Source organism: Epinephelus lanceolatus, chromosome 3 (assembly GCF_041903045.1).
Source record: "Epinephelus lanceolatus isolate andai-2023 chromosome 3, ASM4190304v1, whole genome shotgun sequence".
NCBI classification, from domain to species: domain Eukaryota; kingdom Metazoa; phylum Chordata; class Actinopteri; order Perciformes; family Serranidae; genus Epinephelus; species Epinephelus lanceolatus.
This window is the reverse complement of record NC_135736.1, coordinates 50,582,804-50,609,823: the sequence shown is the minus strand read 5'-3', so window position 1 is coordinate 50,609,823 and position 27,020 is coordinate 50,582,804. Positions and strand designations below refer to the sequence as shown.

At 42.6% G+C, this 27,020-nt stretch overlaps 1 protein-coding gene across 13 annotated transcripts in view; it reads right to left on the bottom strand.

The window, feature by feature from the left end:
- LOC117255886 (spectrin beta chain, non-erythrocytic 1-like) overlaps nt 1-27,020 on the bottom strand; it is a 78,530-nt gene that overhangs the window by 38,985 nt on the left and 12,525 nt on the right. For 12 of the 13 annotated variants that reach the window (XR_013490813.1, XR_013490808.1, XR_013490811.1 and 9 more), the window contains exons 2-10: nt 17,313-17,540; nt 6,458-6,609; nt 5,033-5,206; nt 3,101-3,192; nt 2,910-2,990; nt 2,650-2,765; nt 966-1,078; nt 356-543; nt 5-122 (exon numbers count right to left, since the gene is read on the bottom strand). Coding sequence is in view for 2 of the 13 variants with exons in the window: in XM_078166563.1 (XP_078022689.1) it covers nt 5-122; nt 356-543; nt 966-1,078; nt 2,650-2,765; nt 2,910-2,990; nt 3,101-3,192; nt 5,033-5,206; nt 6,458-6,609; nt 17,313-17,469 (1,191 nt within the window). In the remaining 11 variants the exon portion in view is untranslated. Of the gene's footprint in view, nt 1-4; nt 123-355; nt 544-965; nt 1,079-2,649; nt 2,766-2,909; nt 2,991-3,100; nt 3,193-5,032; nt 5,207-6,457; nt 6,610-8,330; nt 8,928-17,312; nt 17,541-27,020 lie in introns of those variants that run through there. The other variant, XM_078166565.1, reaches the window with a different exon arrangement.

Sequence of the window (27,020 nt, the reverse complement as noted above, 5' to 3'; positions counted from 1 at the left end):
TCACCTTGTTGATATCTGAGATGAGTTTTCCCTCACGGGGCATGTAGACCTTTTGATTGTTGGCTCTCATCTTACTCTGGATGGTGAACAGAAGAACCTCCAGGTTTCCCTTCTCTGTGAACCTGAAGACAGAAGAGAGGGACACAGGGTAAAAAGAGGTCAGAGGAGGAAGCAGAGCAGGTAGAGATGAAGAGGAGGAGACGGTACACAATGTGGTGATGATGTTGAAGGAGGTAGGTGTACGAGCTGGTCTTGTATTTGAGTTCAGTAAAAGTTGTGTTTGATATTTTCAGTCAGTATGTGGAGTTCTGAAAATACGTTTTGTTGGATCAAAGTAAAAGGTGTAGGTTCTGACTTTGGAGGTTTCTCCACAGTTCGGTAGGTGTTGAAGGCCTGAAGCTGCTGCTGGACTCCGACCAGAGAGTTGGCGAACTTTCTGTTGTTGAGGATGATGATGGTCTGTTCGATCCACTCCAGCAGGTCTGAGGCCAGAGACTCGTACTTCTCGATCATCTTCTCCGTCTCAATGGCGTTATCCAACACCTGGATAGAAACAGCAGAGACATCAGATTGTGTGTGAACTCTGCTGAACTTCAGTCTGGACGTGAGCTCAACTGTTTCTTCTTTTATTGTTTTCAAAAATGTTCTTGTTTTGTTCCCTGGAACTGTCTCCAAATCTGGGTGAAGCCTGAACCTCCTGGTGTAGAAGACGACCTATCCACCTTGTCCGCTCTCGTCAGCTGTCGGTTGTTTAACTCATGTTTTTAAAGAGTTTGTGTGTTCTTGTGTATTTGTGGGGAATTTTATGTAGTTTCATGTGAAGTTGTCTGAATATTTCATCTGGTAAAAAAAAACAATCACTGGATGTAAACAGATATTTCTGACGTCAGAGTCAACATTAATCAATAAATGTTCCCTGATCTTTGGTTTCAAAGGTTTGCTGGTGTTTGCATGTGTTTTCTGACCTTTCCGATTCGTTTGCCCTCCACCTTCAGAGCTTTCATCTTTGAGAAGTAGTGGTAGTACGTCACCACATAGGTGATGACTGACTTCTCATCAGGATGGTCCACGCTTATGTCTGCAACGCACAAAACAACGTTTAATGATTTCTGTCGTATAAATTATTCTGTTTGACATTTTCTGTAAATGTGCTCACATCAGTAAAACAGCCGCTCTGACATGAACCTCTACAACAACCCAACATGTGACCTCCTGTCTCCAGTCAGGACCTCAGGAGGAACATGAACATCAACACTTCAAACACTGGTTGTATGTTTTCAGTCAGGTTTAGTTAAACTGGTAGTGTGTTGTCGAGTCACACGTCCATTGTCATCTTCCTATCCAGGTCCAGGTTTCGGGGGCAGCAGGCGGAGCAAAGTACTCCAGATGTCTCCTCAGCAACATTTTCAAGCTCCTCCTGGAGGATCTGAGGCGTTATGAGTCTGCTCGGGGCCTCCTACCAGTGCACATGCCTGGAACACCTCTAACAAGAGGCGTCCAGGAGTATCCTGGTCAGATTTTGAGCCACCTCAATGTGAAGGAGCAGTGGCTCTACTCCTAGCTCCCTGCAGAAGCCCACATCACTGCTGACACCGCTCCAAAACACAGATCTATCTCACACTCCATTCTACCCTCACTTGTGGACAAGACCCTGAGATACTTGAACTCCTTCTCTTGGTACATTAACTCTCTCCCAACCCAGAGGGAACAATCCACTGTTCTCCAGCAGAGAACCATGACCTCAGACTGGGAGGAGCTGACTCTGCAAACCACCCCAGATCATGCTAGAGGTCATGGTGTGATAAAGTCAACAGAACCACATCATCAGCAAAGAGCAGAGATACAATTCTGAGGTCCCTAAACTGGACCGAATGTGCCGAGTATTTAGACGCAGCTCTCACTTTGGTCATACAAGGACCAGATGGCTCGGAACAACAACTCTGGTACCCCATATTCCCACAGTAATCTCCACAAGATCCATCCAGCAGCCCTGTACCCGACCTCCACACAACACTGAAAATGTGTGTCAGCCAAGACAGCCAAGCAATGTCCAAATACTTCAGCATCTCAGGGTGAATCTCATCCACACCGGGCACCTTGCTGCTGAGGAACTTTCAGACTACCTCAGAGACCTCTGCCAGGGATATGGAGGAGCGCTCCAGTCTGGGTCTGCTTGAGACAAGCCCTGCTTTCTCTTCCTGCCAGGTCTGCCAGAACTTTCTTGAGGCCAAGTCCTTTTCCATACCCTCCCCAGACTCTTCCCACACCTGGGTTCTTGCTTTGGTGACCACCACAGCTGTAGACCTTTAGGCCAACTAGTACCCTTCTGCTGCTTCAGGACATCCCCAGACCAAGCCTGAAAGGCCTCCTTCACTGGTGATGTCCATCAGTGAGTTCTGAGGTTGCCACCACCACAGGCACCAACTACATTCTGACCATAGCTCCTAGCAGCTGCCTCCACAATGCAGACTTTCAACATGGACCATTTGGATTTGATTTACCCAACCTCCAATGGGAAGCATGAATTCTTCCAGAGGCAACAGTTTAAGGCCTCGCGGACAGAAGCTTCAGCCAGACGTTCCCAGTTCACCCTCACTACACATTTGGGTTTACCAGGTCAGGTTTAGTTGAACTGGTTCAGTATCGTACCCTCTGGGTCCAGCAGCTTGGTGAGGCCCAGGTGTTGCTCTGCCAGGTTGAAGGCGTTCTGCAGGTTGTAGTGAGCATTGGATTTCTTCAGTTTGTCAAAGTCGATCAGATCAGGCCTGAAAAAACACAGACACAACTTTACTGACACATTTAAAGTTTACAATAAATAAAGTTTTGAAAAAATAAAAACTTTATAAATCTAATCTATACAATCTAGTCTGAACTGATGATGATGATAATGATGATGATGAAGGTGTTACCTGTGTTTGTGGATGAGGGCATTGAAGGCCATGCCGTCTCTCCAGCTGGTGCTGAAGTTGTGGATGTTCACATTGGGATACCTAAAGAAATAAAGATCCAACAACTGTCACGTTTTAAAGGTTATAGTTACCACAACAACAACAGCAACAGCAACAGCAACAACAACAACAACAACAGTCCAGGTTCTCACCCTGCCGTCTTCATCTGACACCAGAGCAGCAGAGCGTCTTTAGCTGATCTCTTCTCTTTGTTGTCTTCAGTCTCCACACTGATGTCCTGAATCTGAAACACAACACAGCACCATCACACCTCCACCTGTTCACCTGTTCACACTCCACCTGTTCACCTGTCACACCTCCACCTGTTCACTTGTTAAACCTCCACCTGTTCACCTGTTCACACCTCCACCTGTTCACTTGTTAAACCTCCACCTGTTCCCCTGTTACACCTGTCACACCTCCGCCTGTTCACTTGTTACACCTGTTCACACCTCCACCTGTTCACCTGTTACACCTGTTCACACCTCCACCTGTTCACCTGTTCACACCTGTCACACCCCCACCTGTTCACTTGTTACACCTGTTCACACCTCCACCTGTTCACCTGTTCACACCTGTCACACCTCCACCTGTTCACTTGTTACACCTCCACCTGTTCACCTATTCACACCTCCACCTGTTCACCTGTTACACCTGTCACACCTCCACCTGTTCACCTGTTACACCTGTTCACACCTCCACCTGTTCACCTGTTCACACCTGTCACACCCCCACCTGTTCACTTGTTACACCTGTTCACACCTCCACCTGTTCACCTGTTCACACCTGTCACACCTCCACCTGTTCACTTGTTACACCTCCACCTGTTCACCTATTCACACCTCCACCTGTTCACCTGTTACACCTGTCACACCTCCACCTGTTCACTTGTTACACCTGTTCACACCTCCACCTGTTCACTTGTTAAACCTCCACCTGTTCACCTGTCACACCTCCACCTGTTACACCTCCACCTGTCACACCTCCACCTGTTCACTTGTTAAACCTCCACCTGTTCCCCTGTTACACCTGTCACACCTCCACCTGTTCACTTGTTACACCTGTTCACACCTCCACCTGTTCACCTGTTCACACCTGTCACACCCCCACCTGTTCACTTGTTACACCTGTTCACACCTCCACCTGTTCACCTGTTACACCTGTCACACCTCCACCTGTTCACTTGTTACACCTCCACCTGTTCACCTGTCACACCTCCACCTGTTCACCTGTTACACCTGTTCACACCTGTCACACCTCCACCTGTTCACTTGTTACACCTCCACCTGTTCACCTGTTCACACCTCCACCTGTTCACCTGTTACACCTGTCACACCTCCACCTGTTCACTTGTTACACCTGTTCACACCTCCACCTGTTCACCTGTTACACCTGTCACACCTCCACCTGTTCACTTGTTACACCTGTTCACACCTCCACCTGTTCATCTGTCACACCTCCACCTGTTCACTTGTTACACCTGTTCACACCTCCACCTGTTCACCTGTTACACATCCACCTGTTCACCTGTTACACCTGTTCACACCTCCACCTGTTCACTTGTTCTCACCTCCACCTGTTCACTTGTTCACACTTCCACCTGTTCACCTGTTACACCTGTCACACCTCCACCTGTTCACTTGTTACACCTGTTCACACCTCCACCTGTTCACCTGTTACACCTGTTCACACCTCCACCTGTTCACTTGTTCACACCTTCACCTGTCAGGCCTCCATCTGTTCACACCTCCACCTGTTCACCTGTTACACCTCCAACTATTCACTTGTTACACCTGTTCACACCTCCACCTGTTCACCTGTTACACCTCCACCTGTTCACCTCTCTGACCTCAGATTCTTCAACTCTTGATGTTTTCAGTCTTAAACAGGTCAGTCCAGGACGGTGTGATGTCACCCAGGCTGGGTATCCATGACGACGGCATGTATGAACGGTGCTGGACTTTAACCTGAGTGGTTTAATAAGTGACAGTGGGCGGAGTCATGAAGAATCATCATTTACTCTGTTTCTGAACTCGTCTCCTTGTTGCTGTGTGTGTGTGTCTGTGTGTGTGTGTGTGTGTTACCTGGAAGCGGAGAATGATGGTCCAGATGAGGCCCAGCGTCAGGCGGTGGTTCCCGTCCACAATGTCGTGGGAGCCCATGTTCTCCAGGTGAACCCTCTGTTCCTTCAGGAACTGCAGAGCCTTATCCACGTTCTCCAGACAGTGGATCCTCATCCGACCTTTGGTGGGCTTCGGCTGGAGTCACAAGAAGGAGGAGGGGGGGGGGAGGAGGAGGAGAAGAAGAAGAAGAGGAAGAAGGAGGAGGAGGAGGAGCAGGGAGGAGAAGAAGAAGAAGAAGAAGAAGAAGAAGAGGAAGGAGAAGGAGGAGGAGAAGGAGGAGGAGGAGAAGAAGAAGAAGAAGAAGAAGAAGAAGAGGAAGGAGAAGGAGGAGGAGAAGAAGAAGGGAGGAGAAGAAGAAGAAGAGGAAGAAGGAGGAGGAGACGACGTTATGGAGCTGCAGTTCCTCTGACCCCCTGCGGGTGTCTCTGTGGTAAAACTCTAACTATATTAAAGCTGTCAGTCTGAGGGAGCCCTTTCACAATAAAACACCCATAAAGACATTAGCCCAGCTTACACTTCCTGTTCAAGGCAATAATTTCATGCCATTATAGGGCTCAAAAGGGTGACGCAGCGGAAGTGGAAAAACCGCAACACATTGTGGGCTGAGCGGGCAACTGGAAAGTCTGTTGACATTGCGCAACGCTACGGTTGTGTTGTGTTGTTGTTCTTTTAGCGAATTAACATCACGTGCCCTTTTGAGTCCTATTCCTTCTCGCCGTTCTGTTAGCAGTTCACAGCTAACTCAAAGAAGAACAGTAGCTGTTAGCAGTTAGCAGCTAACTCAAAGAAGAAGAACAGCTGTTAGCAGTTAGCTCACTCAAGGAAGAAGAACATCAGCCATTAGCAGTTAGCGGCTAACAAAGAACAGCAGCTGTTAGCTGTTAGCAGTTAGCGGCTAACTCAAAGAAGAAGAACAGCAGCTGTTAGCAGTTAGCAGCTCACTCAAAGGAGAAGAACAGCAGCTGTTAGCAGTTAGCGGCTAACTCAAAGAAGAAGAACAGCAGCCATTAGCAGTTAGCGGCTAACTCAAAGAAGAAGAACATCAGCCGTTAGCAGTTAGCGGCTAACTCAAAGAAGAAGAACAGCAGCTGTTAGCAGTTAGCGGTTAACTCAAAGAAGAAGAACAGCAGCTGTTAGCAGTTAGCGGCTAACTCAAAGAAGAAGAACAGCAGCTGTTAGCAGTTAGCGGCTAACTCAAAGAAGAAGAACAGCAGCTGTTAGCAGTTAGCGGTTAACTCAAAGAAGAAGAACAGCAGCCTTTAGCAGTTAGCAGTTAACTCAAAGAAGAACAGCAGCCGTTAGCAGTTAGCGGCTAACTCAAAGAAGAAGAACAGCAGCTGTTAGCAGTACTGAGTGTAGTACAACGTGTAGTAGAGTGTGTAGTACCAGTCTTTCTCCTGAGAGGACCTCCAGTAGTTTGATGAGCATGCGTCCGTCCCTCAGGTCCATGTACAGGTCTGTGATTCTGCAGGACACTCTGGACAGGTGAGAGTTCACCCACTTAGTGAACGTCTTCTTCTGCACCGCCTCCCGCTCATCTACACACACACACACACACACACACACACACACACACACACAGCTGTTAGTCATCTGAAGGTCACACCGAGGTCTACTCACATAGACAGACACTGAGCATTGATCATTTTAATACTTAAACTACACCATAACTACAGTTCCCAGGATGCTTCGGGGGGATGCTTTTTTCTGCTTCCTGCATGTTCAGAATTACTGTTGTGTTTGACCTCTGACCCAGAGGAAACAGGAAGTCGTCAGCAGGAAGCAGCCGGTCTGATGAAACTTTTATTAACCATTTCCTGACAGTGATTTAACACATAAATACTTTTACCTCAGTCCACATCTGATGCAGTACTACTACTCATTCTGAAGTCCCGCCCCCTGTTTCCTGTTAACTCCAGACCCCGCCCACTGCCAGAAGGCATACTAATTATTAATTGATCAGGATCAATGTGTGACCTCTAAAATCAAACCCTGGAAAACTTCAACGATCTTATTTTGTTAGTTTTATTATTTTTCTGTGAGAATGTGACGGACGGACAGACACACCTTCAAAATAAAAGTCTGTTCATAAAGTGAACATACTTCACATTAAAGTTTCTATAATATTTATGAATATTCCTAAAATAATTTCTGTCATCACTCATGACTTTATCACCTTTATTTTGTAATAGCTGAACAAATTGTTACAAACTTTGTCTCGTCATCAATTCATCTGCAGGTTGTTTATGTTTATCAGCTGTTGTTGTTGTGTTGTTTTGTGTTCTTGTAAATAATAACTGAGGAGCAGCAGGAGGGGGTTTGTTGTTTCTTTTGCCCTGAGTTGCCTCTCAGGCTGCAGAGGAGGCCTGCAGGCGACACTCAGGGGTGAAGAAGCACCGAAAACACCACAGCTGGGGCGTTGGTGGCTTAGTGGTAGAGCAGGCGCCCCATGTACAAGGCTGTTGCCGCAGCAGCCCGGGTTCGACTCCAGCCTGTGGCCCTTTGCTGCATGTCACTCCCTCTCTCTCTCCCCCTTTCACACTTCACTGTCCTATCAATTAAAGGCAAAAAATGCCCTTAAAAATATCTTTAAAAAAAAAAGAAAACACCACAGCTGATTTTTTTTTCTCCTGAAAATTTGTTAGAAATGAGATTAATGATCAGACACGCTGCACGCGGCTCTGCGATGACGAGATCTGACCCGTTTTAAAAAGTCACATTAACAGTGATGCTGTGACATCACACAGAGCTCACAGTGACACAGGCTGTGAACTGAGTGTGTGTGTTCAGTGTGTTCTCATGTCTGACTGAATTAAAGCTTTAAGCTTCTCTTCAAACCAAAAACTGAAATCTTTCCTGACACATCGACACCGCTGCCTCAACTTTTACTGCAGCACAACATGATGCCATCCGGTCAGATGCTGCATTAGCCAATCAGGGACACATTCCTGTTCATGAATGCTGCTGTTTACCTCACAATCACCAAGTTGTGACATCATCAACCTCATGAATCTGTTCTCAGATCAAATTTCAACCGGTGTTTAACCCCCTGAGATACTTCCTCTGTTTAAATCTAAAATATCTTCAAACTAATAAAATAAACACGTTCGCTTCATGTGTTGATTTTAATGCAGCAACTGCAGAACACCCATTCATCATCATCATCATCATCATCATCAGAGCAGAGACAACAGCAACACTGATCAGTGACCCTGCTGATGGGTTAACCCCTCACAGACACCTTCTTCTTTCTTCTTACCTTGCAGCTGTTTGAATCGACCCTCAAGCTGGTTGTAGTTGAACTGCAGCTGAGTCGAGTCGGCCGACGCCCACTCCGCCTCCATCACCGCTCCGAACACTAATGCTAATATTTATACACACACCAGTCCAACACTGACGAATCCAAACTGCAGAGTTTCACTTTGCGACCTGCTCAGACTCCACCATGTTCTGCTGACGCTCACCGACCTGTCAGAGGTCCACCTGCGTTTCAGACGTTTTACCACTGCAAAACTACAGCGGAGAAAACTTTCCCAAAACCTTCTTTAAATCCAGACGAGTTTCAGTTCAGACTCTGAGAGAAAAAAAAACTTGTGTTCAGAAGTAAAAATTAATCTAAAACTGTGACAGCGACCCGAACGAGTAACGTCTTCAGACAGCTCAGAGAGACAACACAACAGACGACAGACGAAGACGTCCTCGTGTTTTCAGGAGGTGAAAGAAAAAGAGTCCAGAGGTCAACGCAGAGCGCGAGTGTGTGTTCAGTGTGTGTGTGTGTGTGTGTGTGTGTGTGTGTATCCGGCCCTGCCCAACACTCGAATCATCAGCAGCTACACGCTGCTCATTCTTCTTCTGCTGCTGTTGCTCTGATTGTTTTCTGTTTCCCTCCAACACACACACACACACACACACACACACACACACACACATACACACACACACACACACACATACACACACACACACACACACACACACACACACACACACAATCTCTCTCTCTCTCTCTCTGCAAACAGAGAGTGGAGGAGGAAACAGCCCCCCTCCAAAATAAAATACACTGTTAAACATGAAAAGATGGGAATCTTAAATTCTTGGAGTTTTCAGTGGGATTAATCACCTGTAGTTAAATATAATCTATGATCCTGACGAGGTCGTAACCACTCAGTTTATTTCACCATCAGTCAGAATGACCCTCACAGGAATGAAAACAGAAGGCTGAACAAACGTTTCATTACTGCAACTGAAATGTGAAACATTTTGTTAATGAAATTGTGCAAAAAGTCTCAAATAATAACTGAAAGAAAGGGCAGACTCTTTCTGCTAATAACGTTAGCATGTTGTATTTGTGGGGTAAATGTGTCCAGATAAAGACAAGTGTTTAATGTGTGTTTAATGTGTTTAATATGTGTTTAATGTGTTTAATATGTGTTTAATGTGTTTAATGTGTGTTTGTGTTTAATATGTGTTTAATGTGTTTAATGTGTTTGTTTAATGTGTTTAATGTGTGTTTAATGTGTTTAATGTGTGTTTAATGTGTTTAATGTGTGTTTAATATGTTTGTTTAATGTGTTTAATGTGTGTTTAATGTGTTTAATGTATTTAATGTGTGTGTGTTTAATATGTTTAATGTGTGTTTGTTTACTGTGTGTTTAATGTGTGTTTAATGGGAACCCATTAAACACACATTAAACCTTTAATGTGTTTAATGTGTGTTTAATGTGTGTTTACTGTGTGTTTAATGGGCTTAATGTGTGTTTAATGTGTTTAATGTATATTTAATGTGTGTTTAATGGGCTTAATGTGTGTTTAATGTGTGTTTACTGTGTTCAATGTGTTTAATGTGTGTTTAATGTGTGTCTAATGTGTGTTTAATGGGTTTAATGTGTGTTTACTGTGTGTTTAATGTGTGTTTACTGTGTGTTTAATGTGTGTTTAATGGGCTTAATGTGTGTTTAATGTGTTTAATGTGTGTTTACTGTATGATTAATGTGTTGAATGTGTGTTTAATGTGTTTAATGTGTGTTTAATGTGTTTAATGTGTGTTTACTGTATGTTTAATGTGTGTTTAATGTGTGTTTAATGTGTTTAATGTGTGTTTGTTTAATGTGTGTTTAATGTGTTTAATGTGTGTTTAATGTGTGTTTACTGTATGTTTAATGTGTGTTTAATGTGTGTTTACTGTATGTTTAATGTGTGTTTAATGTGTGTTTAATGTGTGTTTAATGTGTTTAATGTGTGTTTAATGGGTTAAATGTGTGTTTAATGTGTGTTTACTGTGTGTTTAATGTGTGTGTAATGGGCTTAATGTGTGTTTAATGTGTTTAATGTGTGTTTAATGTGTTTAATGTGTGTTTAATATGTGTTTAATGGGTTTAATGTGTGTTTAATGTGTGTTTAATGTGTTTAATGTGTGTTTACTGTGTTCAATGTGTTTAATGTGTGTTTAATGTGTGTCTAATGTGTGTTTAATGGGCTTAATGTGTGTTTAATGTGTTTAATGTGTGTTTAATGTGTGTTTACTGTATGATTAATGTGTTTAATGTGTGTTTAATGTGTGATTACTGTGTGTTTAATGTGTTTAATGTGTTTAATGTGTGTTTACTGTGTGTTTAATGTGTTTAATGTGTGTTTACTGTATGTTTAATGTGTTTAATGTGTGTTTAATGTGTGTTTACTGTGTGTTTAATGTGTGTTTAATGGGTTTAATGTGTGTTTAATGTGTGTTTACTGTGTGTTTAATGTGTGTTTAATGGGCTTAATGTGTGTTTAATGTGTTTAATGTGTGTTTACTGTGTGTTTAATGTGTGTTTAATGGGCTTAATGTGTGTTTAATGTGTTTAATGTGTGTTTAATGTGTGTTTAATGTGTTTAATGTGTGTTTACTGTGTTCAATATTGTTTAATGTGTGTTTAATGTGTTTAATGTGTGTTTAATGGGTTTAATGTGTGTTTAATGTATGTTTAATGTGTGTTTACTGTGTGTTTACTGTGTGTTTAATGTGTGTTTAATGGGTTTAATGTGTGTTTAATGTATGTTTAATGTGTGTTTACTGTGTGTTTACTGTGTGTTTAATGTGTGTTTAATGTGTGTTTAATGGGTTTAATGTGTGTTTAATGTATGTTTAATGTGTGTTTACTGTGTGTTTACTGTGTGTTTAATGTGTGTTTAATGGGTTTAATGTATGTTTAATGTGTTTAATGTGTGTTTAATGTGTGTTTAATGGGCTTAATGTGTGTTTAATGTGTGTTTAATGGGTTTAATGTGTGTTTAATGTGTTTAATGTGTGTTTACTGTGTTCAATGTGTTTAATGTGTGTTTAATGTGTGTTTAATGGGTTTAATGTGTGTTTAATGTGTTTAATGTGTGTTTAATGGGGTTAATGTGTGTTTAATGTGTGTTTATGTGTGGGTTAGGGTTATGAACATGTTCAATGCTTTCAGACGTTTTACAGTGTAGTCTGTGTGTGTGTGTGTGTGTGTGTGTGTGTGTGTGCGTGTGTGTGTGTGTGGGAGAGGCTCCACCATCAGCCAATGGAATAACAGGTGGACAATGATGTCATCAGGGGTGTGAAAAGGGGGTGGGGGGTGGGGGTGTTTCCCTTCATTGTTCCTTCACATTCCAGGGTGAAGGACAGGAAGTAAGAAACAAACATCCTGCGCACACACGCACACACACACATACATACATACACACACACACACACACACACACACAGTAGCTCTTTTCACACAGAGATGGCGCTATAGAGCCGCTACAACTTCCTGTCTTTACATGTTTACACAGAATCAAACGATGGCAGCATCATGTGGGTCCAGTGTGTGATGTCAGACAGCATGATGACATAAGAGAAGAGAAGAGAAGATCGTACTTTATTGATCCAAAACTGGGAAATTCTTCAACAGTATGTGGACATTAGAATATAGAAACATAAAATATATACAAAATGAGCAGCACTAAAATTTGAAATATACAGGAATAAAATAAAATAAGGAATATCAAATTGCAGGAGTAAAAAAAGATGAAACTATATACACAACACAGTCAGACGTGAGGTGGAGGTTGTAAAAATGTGCAAAGTAGCTACAAGTGTGCAGTTGGTTATTAGCAGCAGAGCAAACAAGTGGTTGTAACGTAACGATTAGGCTGTAGAGAGCTATGAGTGCTCTCTGTCAGACAGAGGTGAGGCGTTAGATAGCGCTATGGCTTGGGGGAGGAATGATTTCCTGTATCTGTCCTTGTGACAGTGAAGCTGTAACACTCTGGTAGAAGACCTCCAACATCTTGCTGCACACAGTGAAAGATCTCAGCTTCCTCAGGAAATAGAGTCGTCTCATCCCCTTCTTGTACACAGCGTCAGTGTTGGCCTTCCAGTTCAGTCTGTTGGGTGCCTCAACCATGGTGATGTCCTCTCCCCATATGCACAGGGGTTGAGAAGCCGCCCTCTTCCTTCTGAAGTCAATCACCACCTCCCTGGTCGTCAGAGACCCTCTGCAGGTGGCATGACCCAGAGTCATTCTGAAAGTCTGTGGTGTACAAGGTGAAAAGGAAAGGAGACAGGACAGTCCCCTGTGGAGCTCCTGTGCTACTCACCACCATGTCAGACAGGACGCTGCCCAGTCGGACAAACTGTGGTCTGTCTGTCAGGTAGTCAGTAATCCAGGAAACTGTGGATGTGTCGACCCTCATGGCCTGCAGATTCTCCCTCAGTAGCAGTGGTTGGATGGTGTTGAATGCAATGGAGAAATCAAAGAAAGTGATTTTCACAGTGCTGCAGGGTCCATCCAGGTGCGAGTGAGCTCGCTGCAGCAGGTAGATGATGGCGTCGTCCACTCCCAGGTGAGGCTGGTAGGCGAACTGCAGAGGGCCCAGCGACGATTTCACCTGCGGTCTCATGTGGGCCAAGCAGCCTTGTGTTGGTGAAGTCTCTCCAGCTGTCTCGTAACCTCGCCTGTAGTCACAGTCATGTGGGGGAGGGTGCATGATGTTTCCTCCGTTGTGTGGGAGGGGGAAGGGTGCTGCAGAGGGCTGTGAACTAAACCTGTTGAAGGAACAGTTCAGCTTGTTGGCCCTCTCAACGCTGCCTGCTGTTTGTCTGTCTCTCACCTTGAACCCAGTGATCTCATCCCGTCCACACATCCCTCACGTTGTTCTGTTGGAGCTTGGCCTCCAGCTTCCTCCTCTAGGAGTCCTTGCTCTCTCTCAGCTCCCCCCCTCACATCACACTGTGCCCTCCTCAGTTCTTCCCTGTCCCAAGACCTGAAGACTTTCTTCTTATTGTTAAATACATAGTACTTTCAGGTCACTTGTGATCCACGGCTTGTTGGGAAAGCAGCGCACAGTCCTGGTTGACAGGGTGGTGTTTTCACAGAATTTGATGTACTCTGTGATGCAGTCAGTCATGCTGTTGACGTCCTCCACATGTGGCTCACAGAGCAGGTCCCAGTCAGTGGACTCAAAGCAGTCCTGCAGCGTCGCATTGGCCTCCTGAGTCCATCTCCTCACTGTCCTTTTGGTGGCAGGCTGCCGCTGGACAAGGGGGACATACTTTGGTCTCAGCAGGACCAGGTTGTGATCACTGTACGCGTCCTTAGCATTTGCATACAGAAGGTCCAGTGTGCTGCTGTCCCTACTGGGGCAGTCAACATACTGATGACATGTTGGGAGTGTTTTGTCCAGTGTGGCATGATAGAAATCCCCAGTAACAACTGCAAGAGCATTTGAGTGCTGAGTTTGGAGCCTTGCGACTGTTGAGTGAATGACATCACTCGCTGCTGCTGCATCAGCTGATGGAGGAATGTAAACACCGGTAACAATGGCGGACGTGAACTCCCTCGGCAGATAGTACGGACGCATTCCCACAGCTAGCAGTTCAATGTCGGGGCTACAGAACCATTCTTTCACGTGAACATGTCCTGGGTTACACCACCTCTCACTCACATACAGTGCAATCCCTCCTCCCTTCTTCTTACCGCTCCGTGAAACATCTCTGTCCACCCGTACAGTCCTGAAGCCGGGTACCACCATGCTATGGTCCGGGATATGCGAGTGCAGCCATGTCTCCATAAAACACAAAATGCTGCACTCGTGGTGTGCCCTCTGGGTCTTAATCAGCGCGGCGAGCTTGTCCGTCTTATTTCCCAAAGACCTCATGTTCCCCAAGATGATCGCTGGGACGGCAGGTCTATATCTCCTCCTTTTCTCCCTCCATTTGGCTCCACCTCAGCAACCCCGGGGTCTCCTCCATAGCTCCACTGGGATTTCAGGCCTCGCCCCCGGCAACAGCACAGGCTTACACAGTGCGATCAGCTGTTCTCGCATGTAAACAATGCTTTTGTCTCTCTCAGCATGGCTCTCCTTTACAAAGAGTGGCAACAGTAACAGAAGAACCGAGAGAAAAGTTACAAAACTAAGCGAAGTCATTGCCGCTTAGTTACTGGTCCTTGTGTATGACAGAAAACACACGAAAAAGACAAAAAGTTGACGAAAAAAGACGAAAACTCAAACTCGGGTGCTCTGTGATCGTACCTTTAAGGCGGATCAGCAAGGCGGAATAATGGCGTGAACTTCCCACCTTGATCAGGAGGTGTCAAACACAGACTGAGTTTTAGAATCTGATTCGAACTGAAAGTTGGACTATGACTCCCAGGATGCATCTCACTAACAGCCAATCACAGCTTCAAATTCTGTTGTCCCTACAAAGCTTTAAGAGGTGGGTCACCTGGACCGCTGCAGTAGAGGTCATAAGCCCCGCCCCCTCCAGGTCCATGTCACACATTGTCAGTTCATTCCGTAGAGAAATCACATGAACCATCAGTGAGTCAGCAGAGCGCCGAGCATGCTGGGAGACTGACCACATCCCTTCACAATAAAACACCTGTAAGTGTCTTCAGATGAACTTTAAATCTGTCCTGAGACCAGAGGCTTTTATTTTCATGTGACAGACTCAGTGTTTCATATTCAGCTTTGCTTAACTTCAGAGTTATGATGTCATCATAATCTGACATCATAAATCACTGTTATTGGTCACCATGACGACCATCTGTATCAGCTGACAGCTGTTTGGATCCACTGTCATCTGTCGTGAAGACGAACTACACGTTGTTTTTGTTATTGTTTATTAACAATGTCACTGCAGTCTGGAGGACACTGATGCTGTGTTACATCACTTCCTGTTTCACTGCTGTGGTGAAACCTTTAATCAAAAGGGAAAATCTGGATCCCTCCATCCTTTCAAACTTTAGGCCCATATCTCAGCTCCCCTATTTATCCAAGGTTCTAGAGAGATCAGTATATAACCAATTGCAGTCTTTTTTAGCCCAGCACAACATCCATGAAAAGTTCCAGTCTGGCTTCAAACCTAGACATAGCACCGGAACTGCCCTGCTGAGAGTCTTTAATGATTTGATTTTAGCTGCTGACTCAGGTAACTCTGTCATCCTAATGCTTTCAGACCTGTCAGCCGCCTTCGATACAGTTAACCACGCGATCCTGCTACACCGCCTCGGGCAGTCTGTGGGCATTACAGGCTCCGCCTTTAGCTGGTTCAGGTCTTATCTGACGGATCGGACTTTTTCTGTGCAGTCAGGTCACTTTTCCTCTGCTGCAGCCCCACTGACCCGCGGAGTCCCCCAAGGCTCCATCTTGGGCCCTGTTCTTTTCTTGTTGTATATGCTGCCTCTAGGTGATGTTTTTAGAAAGCACAAGATTTCATTCCATTGTTTTGCTGACGACGTCCAGATTTACCTGCCACTAAGGTCTTTAAGCAAGGACGCAATGCAACCTCTACTGGATTGTTTGAGTGATGTCAAATCTTGGTTGAGCTCTAATTTCTTAAATCTTAATGAGTCCAAGACAGAGGTTATCCTGTTTGGAGGCCACATGTCCCCACGCAGCTCCGCAGATTTCCTGGACCCCCAACATTCGTTCCTCTGTAAAGAATCTCGGGGTGGTTTTTGATAGCCAATTCAAATTTGACAAACAGATCAGTGCTGTTGTCAAAACTAGCTTTTTCCAGCTACGTCTTTTGGCCAAAACCAAGCCCTATTTCTCATCTGCAGACTTTGAAAGGGTGATCCATGCCTTCATAACCACCAGATTAGACTATTGTAACTCCCTTTATGTTGGCCTGGATCAGTCCTCCCTCAACCGTCTACAGCTCGTCCAGAACGCTGCTGCTCGCCTCCTCACAGGCAAGAAAAAGCGTGACTACATCACGCCAGTCTTAGCCTCCCTCCACTGGCTCCTGGTCCGTTTTCGTTTGATTTTAAACTTCTTTTAATTGTTTTTAAAGCCCTCAATGGTCTGGCCCCTCTGTACCTCTCTGAGCTCCTTCTGCGCCATACCCCAACCAGAACCTTTAGGTCTTCGGACCAACTACTGTTGGTGGTGCCAAAAACCAGACTAAAGTCTCGAGGTGACAGAGCCTTCGTAGTGGCTGCCCCCAGGCTCTGGAACAGCCTCCCCCTTCACATTCGATCTTCCCAGTCCCTAGAGACTTTTAAATCCTCCCTAAAAACCTCTCTCTTCCACCTGGCGTATCATTCACCCTGAGCACGATGATCTCAAGTTGTTGTTTTTTAATTGCTATTTTAATGTTTGCACTGTTTGCTCTGTTTTTAGGGTCCGGGCAGCTAAGCTGCCAGGACACTATTGTAATCCTAGTTCTTCTTCTTCTTCTTCTTCTTCTTCTTCTGAGGAAATCATACTTCCCATGGGTGAAAACTCACCAAACTTTGCACAAAGGTCCAGTCTCATGCCAGATATCCTCAGCTGTAAACTCAAGCCAATAGTCCTGATGGTGGCGCTACAGCAAGCGTCTAAAGTTCAAAACTTTGAAAATTCATAACAAATCAACCATACGTGCTACAACTTCACAACTTTCATCAAACTGTAGCCCCAATACTGAAAAAACCTTTGTACATTTAAACCTATTAAAAATCATGAAGTTAATCACTCTTTTTTTTTTCAAAAACTGTAAAACTTTTTCAATTTTTGCTCAGTTGTCACCAAACTTGCTACAGAGCATCTTCAGATTGTCCTACAAAAACTATGTTTCTCAGATTTTTACAATGCATCAAAATGCTTATCATTGTTTTCTACATCTATTCTATTTTTATTATTGATGTTGTTTTAACTCTGTACCCACCTATGTGCAGCACTTTGGTTGACTGCCGTTGTTTTAAATGTGCTCTAGAAATAAATCCTGACTTGACTTGACTTAAAGGGGCGGGGCTCTTACCTGCGAGCGCCTTGATGCGGGAGCGTTCGAAGAGGCGGGCTGAGCTGTTCTCGTTGTCCCACTCGTCATCCCAGCGGTTGTTGACTGTGTCATTGCTGCTGCTGTACTGCTGCTGCAGCTCCATGTGGTCGAACTCGGCGGCCACCGTCGTCATCATGACCTTTCACCTCTGACACGCACCTCGAAGTCAGCGGGGACGCGTCCACATCGGCAGCTTCAGGCCTAGCCCTGCGGGACACCACACAGACAGGAAGTCAACATCTTCAATGTGTTTGATACATATGAACAGAGAGAACTCTGGGAAATCATCAACAGTGTGTATAATGACATCATACTGAACTCACAGTGACGACATAACAACGTAACGTTAGCGCTTTTGCGCCTGCTGACATCAGTCTGATCAGCTGCTCCTGTGAGCTCAGATCACTGCTGACTGTCAGCTGAGGAGACGTCTTATATGACATCACTGCTGCAGCAGGAAGCAGGAAGCTGCTGCGGTGGCTGGACTACAAGTAAGGGGCAACGAAGGGACAAAATAGCAGCATGGGATTGACATGTTTAAAACAATAGTACATTATGTTCAGATCTTCATGTCGTCTTGTTTAAAGCCCAGAACACGCTGTCACACACCGCAGGACATGGTGCCACTAAACTTTACATTATTTTCTGACATTTTCTTAATTTTATTATGATAATAATAACTGTAGTAATGTTATTAATGTGAGCCTCCATGTTGTGCTTCGCAGTTGCAGTAATAATAACCCTGCAGTATCACTCAGTATGTAAAGCTGTTACATCGTACGTCGTAGCCTGTGACTCAGTCGGCGCCGTTATCGTAGTCTGCACACATCAAACGTTATTAGATCCATGTGACACAGTGGAGCTACACATAACTGATCACACTGATCAGATCTCACCGTCTCTGTAGGAGGATTAAGGCGTTAATGCTGACAGCCATGGTTGTAGCATATAACAACAACAACAACAATAATAATAACTGCACTTCTCCAGCTACCAGTCCACGCTCCATATTTGGCCCGGACGGGGACTTAAGCCAGTAACCCTTTAATTCCCAACCCTAGTTCCTGTGGACTGAGCTGCTGCCACCCCAACTAAACTACTTACTAAACTACAAATCCCAGAGAGCACTGCTGTGAGAACCCTCCAATCAGAAGAGAGTTTCAGCCTCAGGCTTGTTACAGGTTCATATTTATAGAACCTGATGGATAAATTTGCTGTCAGATTACATTTTGAGTTCAGATCAAGTGCAGTTGAGGCTCATGGGTAATGTAGTTCTGAGAGCTCTTCAGTTGCCCCAGGATGTTACGATCCCAACAACGTATTACAGCCGTCACATCTGATTTCATCGTAGAGCTGCGTGCAGCGTAGCGATACTGTTTATTTATCATCAGACTGCTGCAGCAGGACTGGAGCTCTGAGTCACACACAGAGACAGGGCTAACTGTTAGCATCACACTGCTAACCTTACCCAGCAGTTTGTTACAGGTTTAACAACAGAGTCAAGACATTTCAGTGTCTGTGTGAGATTAACAATGTTCACCGCTGCTGCGGCGTAATGATGACATCATTGCTCTTCCTGAGGTTTCTACCGTTTTTTTTCCCTGTTAAAGGGTTTTTTTTTGGGGGAGTTTTTCCTGATCAGCTGTGAGGGTCATAAGGACAGAGGGATGTCGTATGCTGTAAAGCCCTGTGAGGCAAATTGTAATTTGTGATATTGGGCTTTATAAGTAAAATTGATTGATTGATTGATTGATTGATCATGTTGTGATGTGTTAGCTCGTGCTAACTAGGCAACGAGAGCAGGATGAGAGCAGCTCATTGAGACGGTCCGTTAGCTGTGTCCAACACAAGAGGAAACACACACACACACACACACACACACACACACACACACACACACTGAATGCTCATAATAATTCACTTTGAATCCAAAACAGCATCACAACTATCTTTTGAATTTTCACTTGCCCCCAAATTTCTCTGCAAAAAAAGAAACACCTACAAACATCACAACACGCATCACGTTTCTTTTTTTTGTTTGTTTTTTTTTGAAAGGCTGTAGTGACATCAGACGTTACAGACGGCAACAATCCAAAAAATAGCCCGCGACATCCTGGAGGGGCGGAGTCCTCTATAAACACAATACAAGGGATTCAAGAGGACGTTTGGTCAAGTGTCTTCTGTGTGTGATGTCATGATGTGTGTAAAGTGTGTGATGTGGCACTGAGAGGAGCCACGCTGAGCTCCCATTGGCTGCTGGCTGAGCTGACCGGAGCTATTGAAGGAGCCATTACAGCACTCAGACATCCAGAGGACGTCCTCAGGGACTCACTAAATGGACCCTCCTCTGCTGGATGATGGAAACTGATCTCTAACCAGTGTGAGCTGACGGCAGCAGCTCAGGAGGATGGCAGGTCAGAGGTCAGAGGTCACAGGTGAGGAACCTAAAACTGCACTCACCAGTGGTGGAAAATAAACTATGAACTGTCCTTGAGTAAAAATCTCAGGTACTTGTCCTTTACTTGAGTACGTCCATGTTCTCCTGCTTGTCCATCTCTGAGGTAAATGTTGCACTTTTTACTGCACTATGTTTGTCTGATTATGTGGTTAAATGCAGCAGGGAGGTGTGGTTTGGAATCAAACCCACGGCTGCTACAGCGAGGTCACATCCTTTGTACATGAGGCGCCTGCTCTGTCAGGTGAGCTACGGGGCGTCTCATGTTCATGTGTTTCTGTTGAGACTAAAATGAACGTCCCGCAAACCGTTCCTAACGACAGCGTCACACCAATGTGACAGAGAGGCCGAGCCGTCAACATGTCTCTTCAAAGGTTAGTCAACAATCAGTCCTCAAAGGCCACGCCCACAACACACCTGTCTCTGTCACAAGTCAGTCGTGAACACTGGACATCTCACTACTAGGGATAGACCGATATGGATTTTTTAAGGCCGATGCCGATACCGATTTTTTTCCATCACCCTTAGCCGATGACCGATTATGGACTGCCAATTTTCTTGAGCCAATATTTGGGGCCGATACTGTTTTTGCTCCCTCAATTTACATAAAAAAAAATGACACAATGATAACAAATATTACAGGTCTCAAGTTTAAAATAAGAAACATTTATTGAACAGTAAAAAATACTAAAACAAGATGGAAAGTTGAGGTAGAACAGGTAGAATATCATTATTATTATTATTATACATTCAAATAAAAAAAGAGTTCAGTGCTCTTAAATCTTCCAGTAATGTCCTTATAAAATAAACAAATATTTAAACTGAAGCATAAATAAAACAACAACTACTGTACACAGTAGGATTCAACAGCTTTGTTCAACTTAACCACATACTTTCAAATGAAAAAAAGTGCCAGGGAAAAATAAATCTGCGAACCCACGCGCATATCGGCCGATGCCGATACAAGTAAAAAACTCAAATATCGGCCCGATATATCGGCCGGCCGATGTATCGATCTATCCTTACTCACTACACTAACTCCTCTCTACAGAAACATCAGCCGCTGTTGCAACAACGTACGGCTGAAAAAATGCTTGCTGAAATTCAGCCGTGTTGTTCTGTCAGGAGACAGTGAGGAAGACGGAGAAATAATACGTCATTTGTAAAGTTATGAGTAGAGGAAAACTCTGCTAGCCGCTAGGCTAATTTATACAATGGAAAGGTGCTTATGCTGAAGCTAATAATGAGCAACTAGTAAAACAGTCTGTGAACCCCGACAGTTGTGTTAAATTATCTTGTTCTTTTGTGGCTGTTTGGAGACGTTTGTCTTCAGGACTTTAAGACATTCATTTGTCTTCAGGACTTGAGACACAAGTTTGTCTTCAAGACTTTAAGACACAAGTTTGTCTTCAGGACTTTAAGACATTCATTTGTCTTCAGGACTTGAGACACAAGTTTGTCTTCAGGGCTTTAAGACACAAGTTTGTCTTCAGGACTTTAAGACATTCGTTTGTCTTCAGGACTTTAAGACACAAGTTTGTCTCCAGGACTTTGAGACACAAGTTTGTCTTCAAGACTTTAAGACACAAGTTTGTCTTCAGGACTCTGAGACACAAGTTTGTCTTCAAGACTTTAAGACACAAGTTTGTCTTCAGGACTTTGAGACACAAGTTTATCTTCAAAACTTTAAGACACAAGTTTGTCTTCAGGACTTTGAGACACAAGTTTGTCTTCAGGACTTTAAGACACAAGTTTGTCTTCAGGACTTTAAGACAGACGTTTGTCTTCAGGACTTTAAGACATTCATTTGTCTTCAGGACTTTAAGACACAAGTTTGTCTTCAGGACTTTGAGACACAAGTTTGTCTTCAAGACTTTAAGACACAAGTTTGTCTTCAGGACTTTGAGACACAAGTTTGTCTTCAAGACTTTAAGACACAAGTTTGTCTTCAGGACTTTGAGACACAAGTTTGTCTTCAAGACTTTAAGACACAAGTTTGTCTTCAGGACTTTGAGACACAAGTTTGTCTTCAAGACTTTGAGACACAAGTTTGTCTTCAGGACTTTAAGACACAAGTTTGTCTTCAGGACTTTAAGACACAAGTTTGTCTTCAGGACTTTGAGACACAAGTTTGTCTTCAGGACTTTGAGACACAAGTTTGTCTTCAGGACTTTAAGACACAAGTTTGTCTTCAGGACTTGAGACACAAGTTTGTCTTCAGGACTTTAAGACACAAGTTTGTCTTCAGGACTTTAAGACATTCATTTGTCTTCAGAACTTTAAGACCCAAGTTTGTCTCCAGGACTTTGAGACACAAGTTTGTCTTCAAGACTTTAAGACACAAGTTTGTCTTCAGGACTTTGAGACACAAGTTTGTCTTCAAGACTTTGAGACACAAGTTTGTCTTCAGGACTTTAAGACACAAGTTTGTCTTCAGGACTTTAAGACACAAGTTTGTCTTCAAAACTTTGAGACACAAGTTTGTCTTCAAAACTTTAAGACACAAGTTTGTCTTCAGGACTTTAAGACACAAGTTTGTCTTCAAGACTTTAAGACACAAGTTTGTCTTCAGGACTTTAAGACACAAGTCAGTCTTCAAGACTTTAAGACACAAGTTAGTCTTCAGGACTTTAAGACATTCATTTGTCTTCAGGACTTTAAGACACAAGTTTGTCTTCAGGACTTTGAGACACAAGTTTGTCTTCAAGACTTTAAGACACAAGTTTGTCTCCAGGACTTTGAGACACAAGTTTGTCTTCAAGACTTTAAGACACAAGTTTGTCTTCAGGACTTTGAGACACAAGTTTGTCTTCAAGACTTTAAGACACAAGTTTGTCTTCAGGACTTTGAGACACAAGTTTGTCTTCAAGACTTTAAGACACAAGTTTGTCTTCAGGACTTTAAGACACAAGTTTGTCTCCAGGACTTTAAGACACAAGTTTGTCTTCAGGACTTTGAGACACAAGTTTGTCTTCAGGACTTTGAGACACAAGTTTGTCTTCAAGACTTTAAGACACAAGTTTGTCTTCAGGACTTTAAGACATTCATTTGTCTTCAGGACTTGAGACACAAGTTTGTCTTCAGGACTTTAAGACACAAGTTTGTCTTCAGGACTTTAAGACATTCATTTGTCTTCAGAACTTTAAGACACAAGTTTGTCTCCAGGACTTTGAGACACAAGTTTGTCTTCAAGACTTTAAGACACAAGTTTGTCTTCAGGACTTTGAGACACAAGTTTGTCTTCAAGACTTTAAGACACAAGTTTGTCTTCAGTACTTTGAGACACAAGTTTGTCTTCAGGAGTTTGAGACACAAGTTTGTCTTCAAGACTTTAAGACACAAGTTTGTCTTCAGGACTTTGAGACACAAGTTTGTCTTCATGACTTTGAGACATAAGTTTGTCTTCAGGACTTTAAGACACAAGTTTGTCTTCAAGACTTTGAGACACAAGTTTGTCTTCAAGACTTTAAGACACAAGTTTGTCTTCAGGACTTTAAGACACAAGTTTGTCTTCAGGACTTTAAGACACAAGTTTGTCTTCAAGACTTTAAGACACAAGTTTGTCTTCAGGACTTTGAGACACAAGTTTGTCTTCAAGACTTTAAGACACAAGTTTGTCTTCAGGACTTTGAGACACAAGTTTGTCTTCAAGACTTTGAGACATAAGTTTGTCTTCAGGACTTTAAGACACAAGTTTGTCTTCAGGACTTTAAGACACAAGTTTGTCTTCAGGACTTTGAGACACAAGTTTGTCTTCAAGACTTTAAGACACAAGTTTGTCTTCAGGACTTTAAGACACAAGTTGGTCTTCAAGACTTTAAGACACAAGTTTGTCTTCAGGACTTTGAGACACAAGTTTGTCTTCAAGACTTTGAGACACAAGTTTGTCTTCAGGCCTTTAAGACACAAGTTTGTCTTCAGGACTTTAAGACACAAGTTTGTCTTCAAGACTTTAAGACACAAGTTTGTCTTCAAGGCTTTAAGACACAAGTTTGTCTTCAAGACTTTAAGACACAAGTTTGTCTTCAAAACTTTAAGACACAAGTTTGTCTCCAGGACTTTGAGACACAAGTTTGTCTTCAAGACTTTAAGACACAAGTTTGTCTTCAGGACTTTGAGACACAAGTTTGTCTTCAAGACTTTAAGACACAAGTTTGTCTTCAGGACTTTGAGACACAAGTTTGTCTTCAAGACTTTGAGACACAAGTTTGTCTCCAGGACTTTAAGACACAAGTTTGTCTCCAGGATTTTAAGACACAAGTTTGTCTTCAGGACTTTGAGACACAAGTTTGTCTTCAGGACTTTGAGACATTCATTTGTCTTCAGGACTTGAGACACAAGTTTGTCTTCAGGACTTTAAGACACAAGTTTGTCTTCAGGACTTTAAGACATTCATTTGTCTTCAGAACTTTAAGACACAAGTTTGTCTCCAGGACTTTAAGACACAAGTTTGTCTTCAGGACTTTGAGACACAAGTTTGTCTTCAAGACTTTAAGACACAAGTTTGTCTTCAAGACCTTAAGATACAAGTTTGTCTTCAGGACTTTGAGACACAAGTTTGTCTTCAAGACTTTAAGACACAAGTTTGTCTTCAGGACTTTGAGACACAAGTTTGTCTTCAGGACTTTAAGACACAAGTTTGTCTTCAGGACTTTAAGACACAAGTTTGTCTTCAAGACTTTAAGACACAAGTTTGTCTTCAGGACTTTGAGACACAAGTTTGTCTTCAAGACTTTAAGACACAAGTTTGTCTTCAGGACTTTGAGACACAAGTTTGTCTTCAGGACTTTGAGACACAAGTTTGTCTTCAAGACTTTGAGACACAAGTTTGTCTTCAGGACTTTAAGACAGACATCTGCCTCCATGGAAACAAAGCTTTGATTTACTTTAACTTCACAGATAAGAAACAATAAATTGTGAAGACAATAAAGCCTCCACACACTGTGTGTGATTTATCCTGGCTGCTAATTTATACAATGTAAAATGCCATAGGCTTGTGCTAACAACGTTAGCATGTTGTATTTGTTTGGAAAACGTGTTTAGTATAAGACAGTTGTTTTGTCAGTGAACCCTGTGAGTTGTAATGGAGCTGAATTATGTGCCGTTACCTTTGTTCCATGTTGCTGTTGACACTGTCTCTATTAAGCCATGTTTAATGTGTGTTTACTGTGTGTTTAGTGTGTGTAATGTGCGTTTAATGTGTGTGTAATGTGTGTTTAATGTGTTTAATGTGTGTTTAACGTGTGTGTAATGTGTTTAATGTGTGTTTAATGTGTGTGTAATGTGTGTTTAATGTGTGATTAATGTGTTTGATGTGTAATTAATGTGTATTTAATGTGTGTTAGATGTGTGTTTAATGTGTGTTTAATGTGTTTGATGTGTAATTAATGTGTATTTAATGTGTGTTAGATGTGTGTTTGATGTGTGTTTAATGTGTGATTAATGTGTTTAATGTGGGTTTAATGTGCGTTTAATGTGCGATTAATGTGCGATTAATGTGCGTTTAATGTGCGTGTAATGTGCATTTAATGTGTGTGTAATGTGTGTTTAATGTGTTTAATGTGTGATTAATGTGTGTTTAATGTGCGTTTAATGTGCATTTAATGTGCGATTAATGTGCCATTAATGTGCGTTTAATGTGCGTTTAATGTGCGTGTAATGTGCGTTTAATGTGCGTGTAATGTGTGTAATGTGCGTTTAATGTGCGTTTAATGTGTGTGTAATGTGTGATTAATGTGCGTTTAATGTGCATTTAATGTGCGATTAATGTGCCATTAATGTGCGTTTAATGTGCGTGTAATGTGCGTGTAATGTGTGTGTAATGTGTGTTTAATGTGTTTAATGTGTGATTAACGTTTGATTAATATGTGATTAATGTGTGTTTAATATGTGATTAATGTGTGTTTAATGTGTGATTAATGTGTGTTTAATGTGTGTTTAATGTGTGATTAACGTTTGATTAATATGTGATTAATGTGTGTTTAATGTGTGATTAATGTGTGTTTAATGTGCGATTAATGTGCGTGTAATGTGTGATTAATGTGTTTAATGTGTGTTTAATGTGTGATTAATGTGCGTTTAATGTGCGATTAATGTGCGATTAATGTGCGTTTAATGTGCGATTAATGTGCGATTAATGTGTGTTTAATGTGTGATTAATGTGTGTTTAATGTGTGTTTAATGTGTGTTTGATGTGTGATTAATGTGTGTTTAATGTGTGATTAATGTGTTTAATGTGCGTTTAATGTGCGATTAATGTGCATTTAATGTGTGTTTGATGTGTGATTAATGTGTGTTTAATGTGTATTTAATGTGTTTAATGTGTGTTTGATGTGTGTTTGTTTGATGTGTGATTAATGTGTGTTTAATGTGTGATTAATGTGTATTTAATGTGTTTAATGTGTGATTAATGTGTATTTAATGTGTGTTTAATGTGTGTTTGATGTGTGTTTAATGTGTGTTTGTTTGATGTGTGTTTAATGTGTTTGATGTGTGATTAATGTGTGTTTAATGTGTTTAATGTGTGTTTAATGTATGATTAGTGTATTTAATGTGTTTAATGTGTGTTTAATGTCATTAATGTGTGTTTAATGTGCGTTTGATGTGCGTTTGATGTGTGTTTGATGTGTGATTAATGTGTGATTAATGTGTTTAATGTGTGATTAATGTGTGATTAATGTGTGTTTAATGTGTGATTAATGTGTATTTAATGTGTGTTTAATGTGTGTTTGATGTGTGTTTAATGTGTATTTAATGTGTGTTTAATGTGTGTTTGATGTGTGATTAATGTGTGTTTAATGTGTATTTAATGTGTTTAATGTGTGATTAATGTGTGTTGGCAAACTTGGTGGCACTTATGCATCTCTTCTGCCTATTAGTGTTTTGGAGGTGTAACTGCAGAGTGACACAAACACTCTACTGCACAGAAAAATGCTCACAACAGCGTAGGACACGTGTGTAGGTTACGACATAGAGTCTGCCGCATGAGTATAAATCCTCCTTTACAGTGATCAGTTCAGTGTCTGTTCTACTCTGGTTCTGTTTCTCTGGTTCAGGCCTGACTATAGGTTTAACTCAAAGTAAAATCAGTGTCACGGTTAAAGTACAGCGTTTAGTTGTGCAGGCTGAGGTCAGGGGTTAGGAGTGTGTGCGCGCATGCGTGTGTGTTCATGTGTATGTGCATGTGCATGTGCAGAAAAACATACCATCAAACATTTGTCAGAGCCTGACAG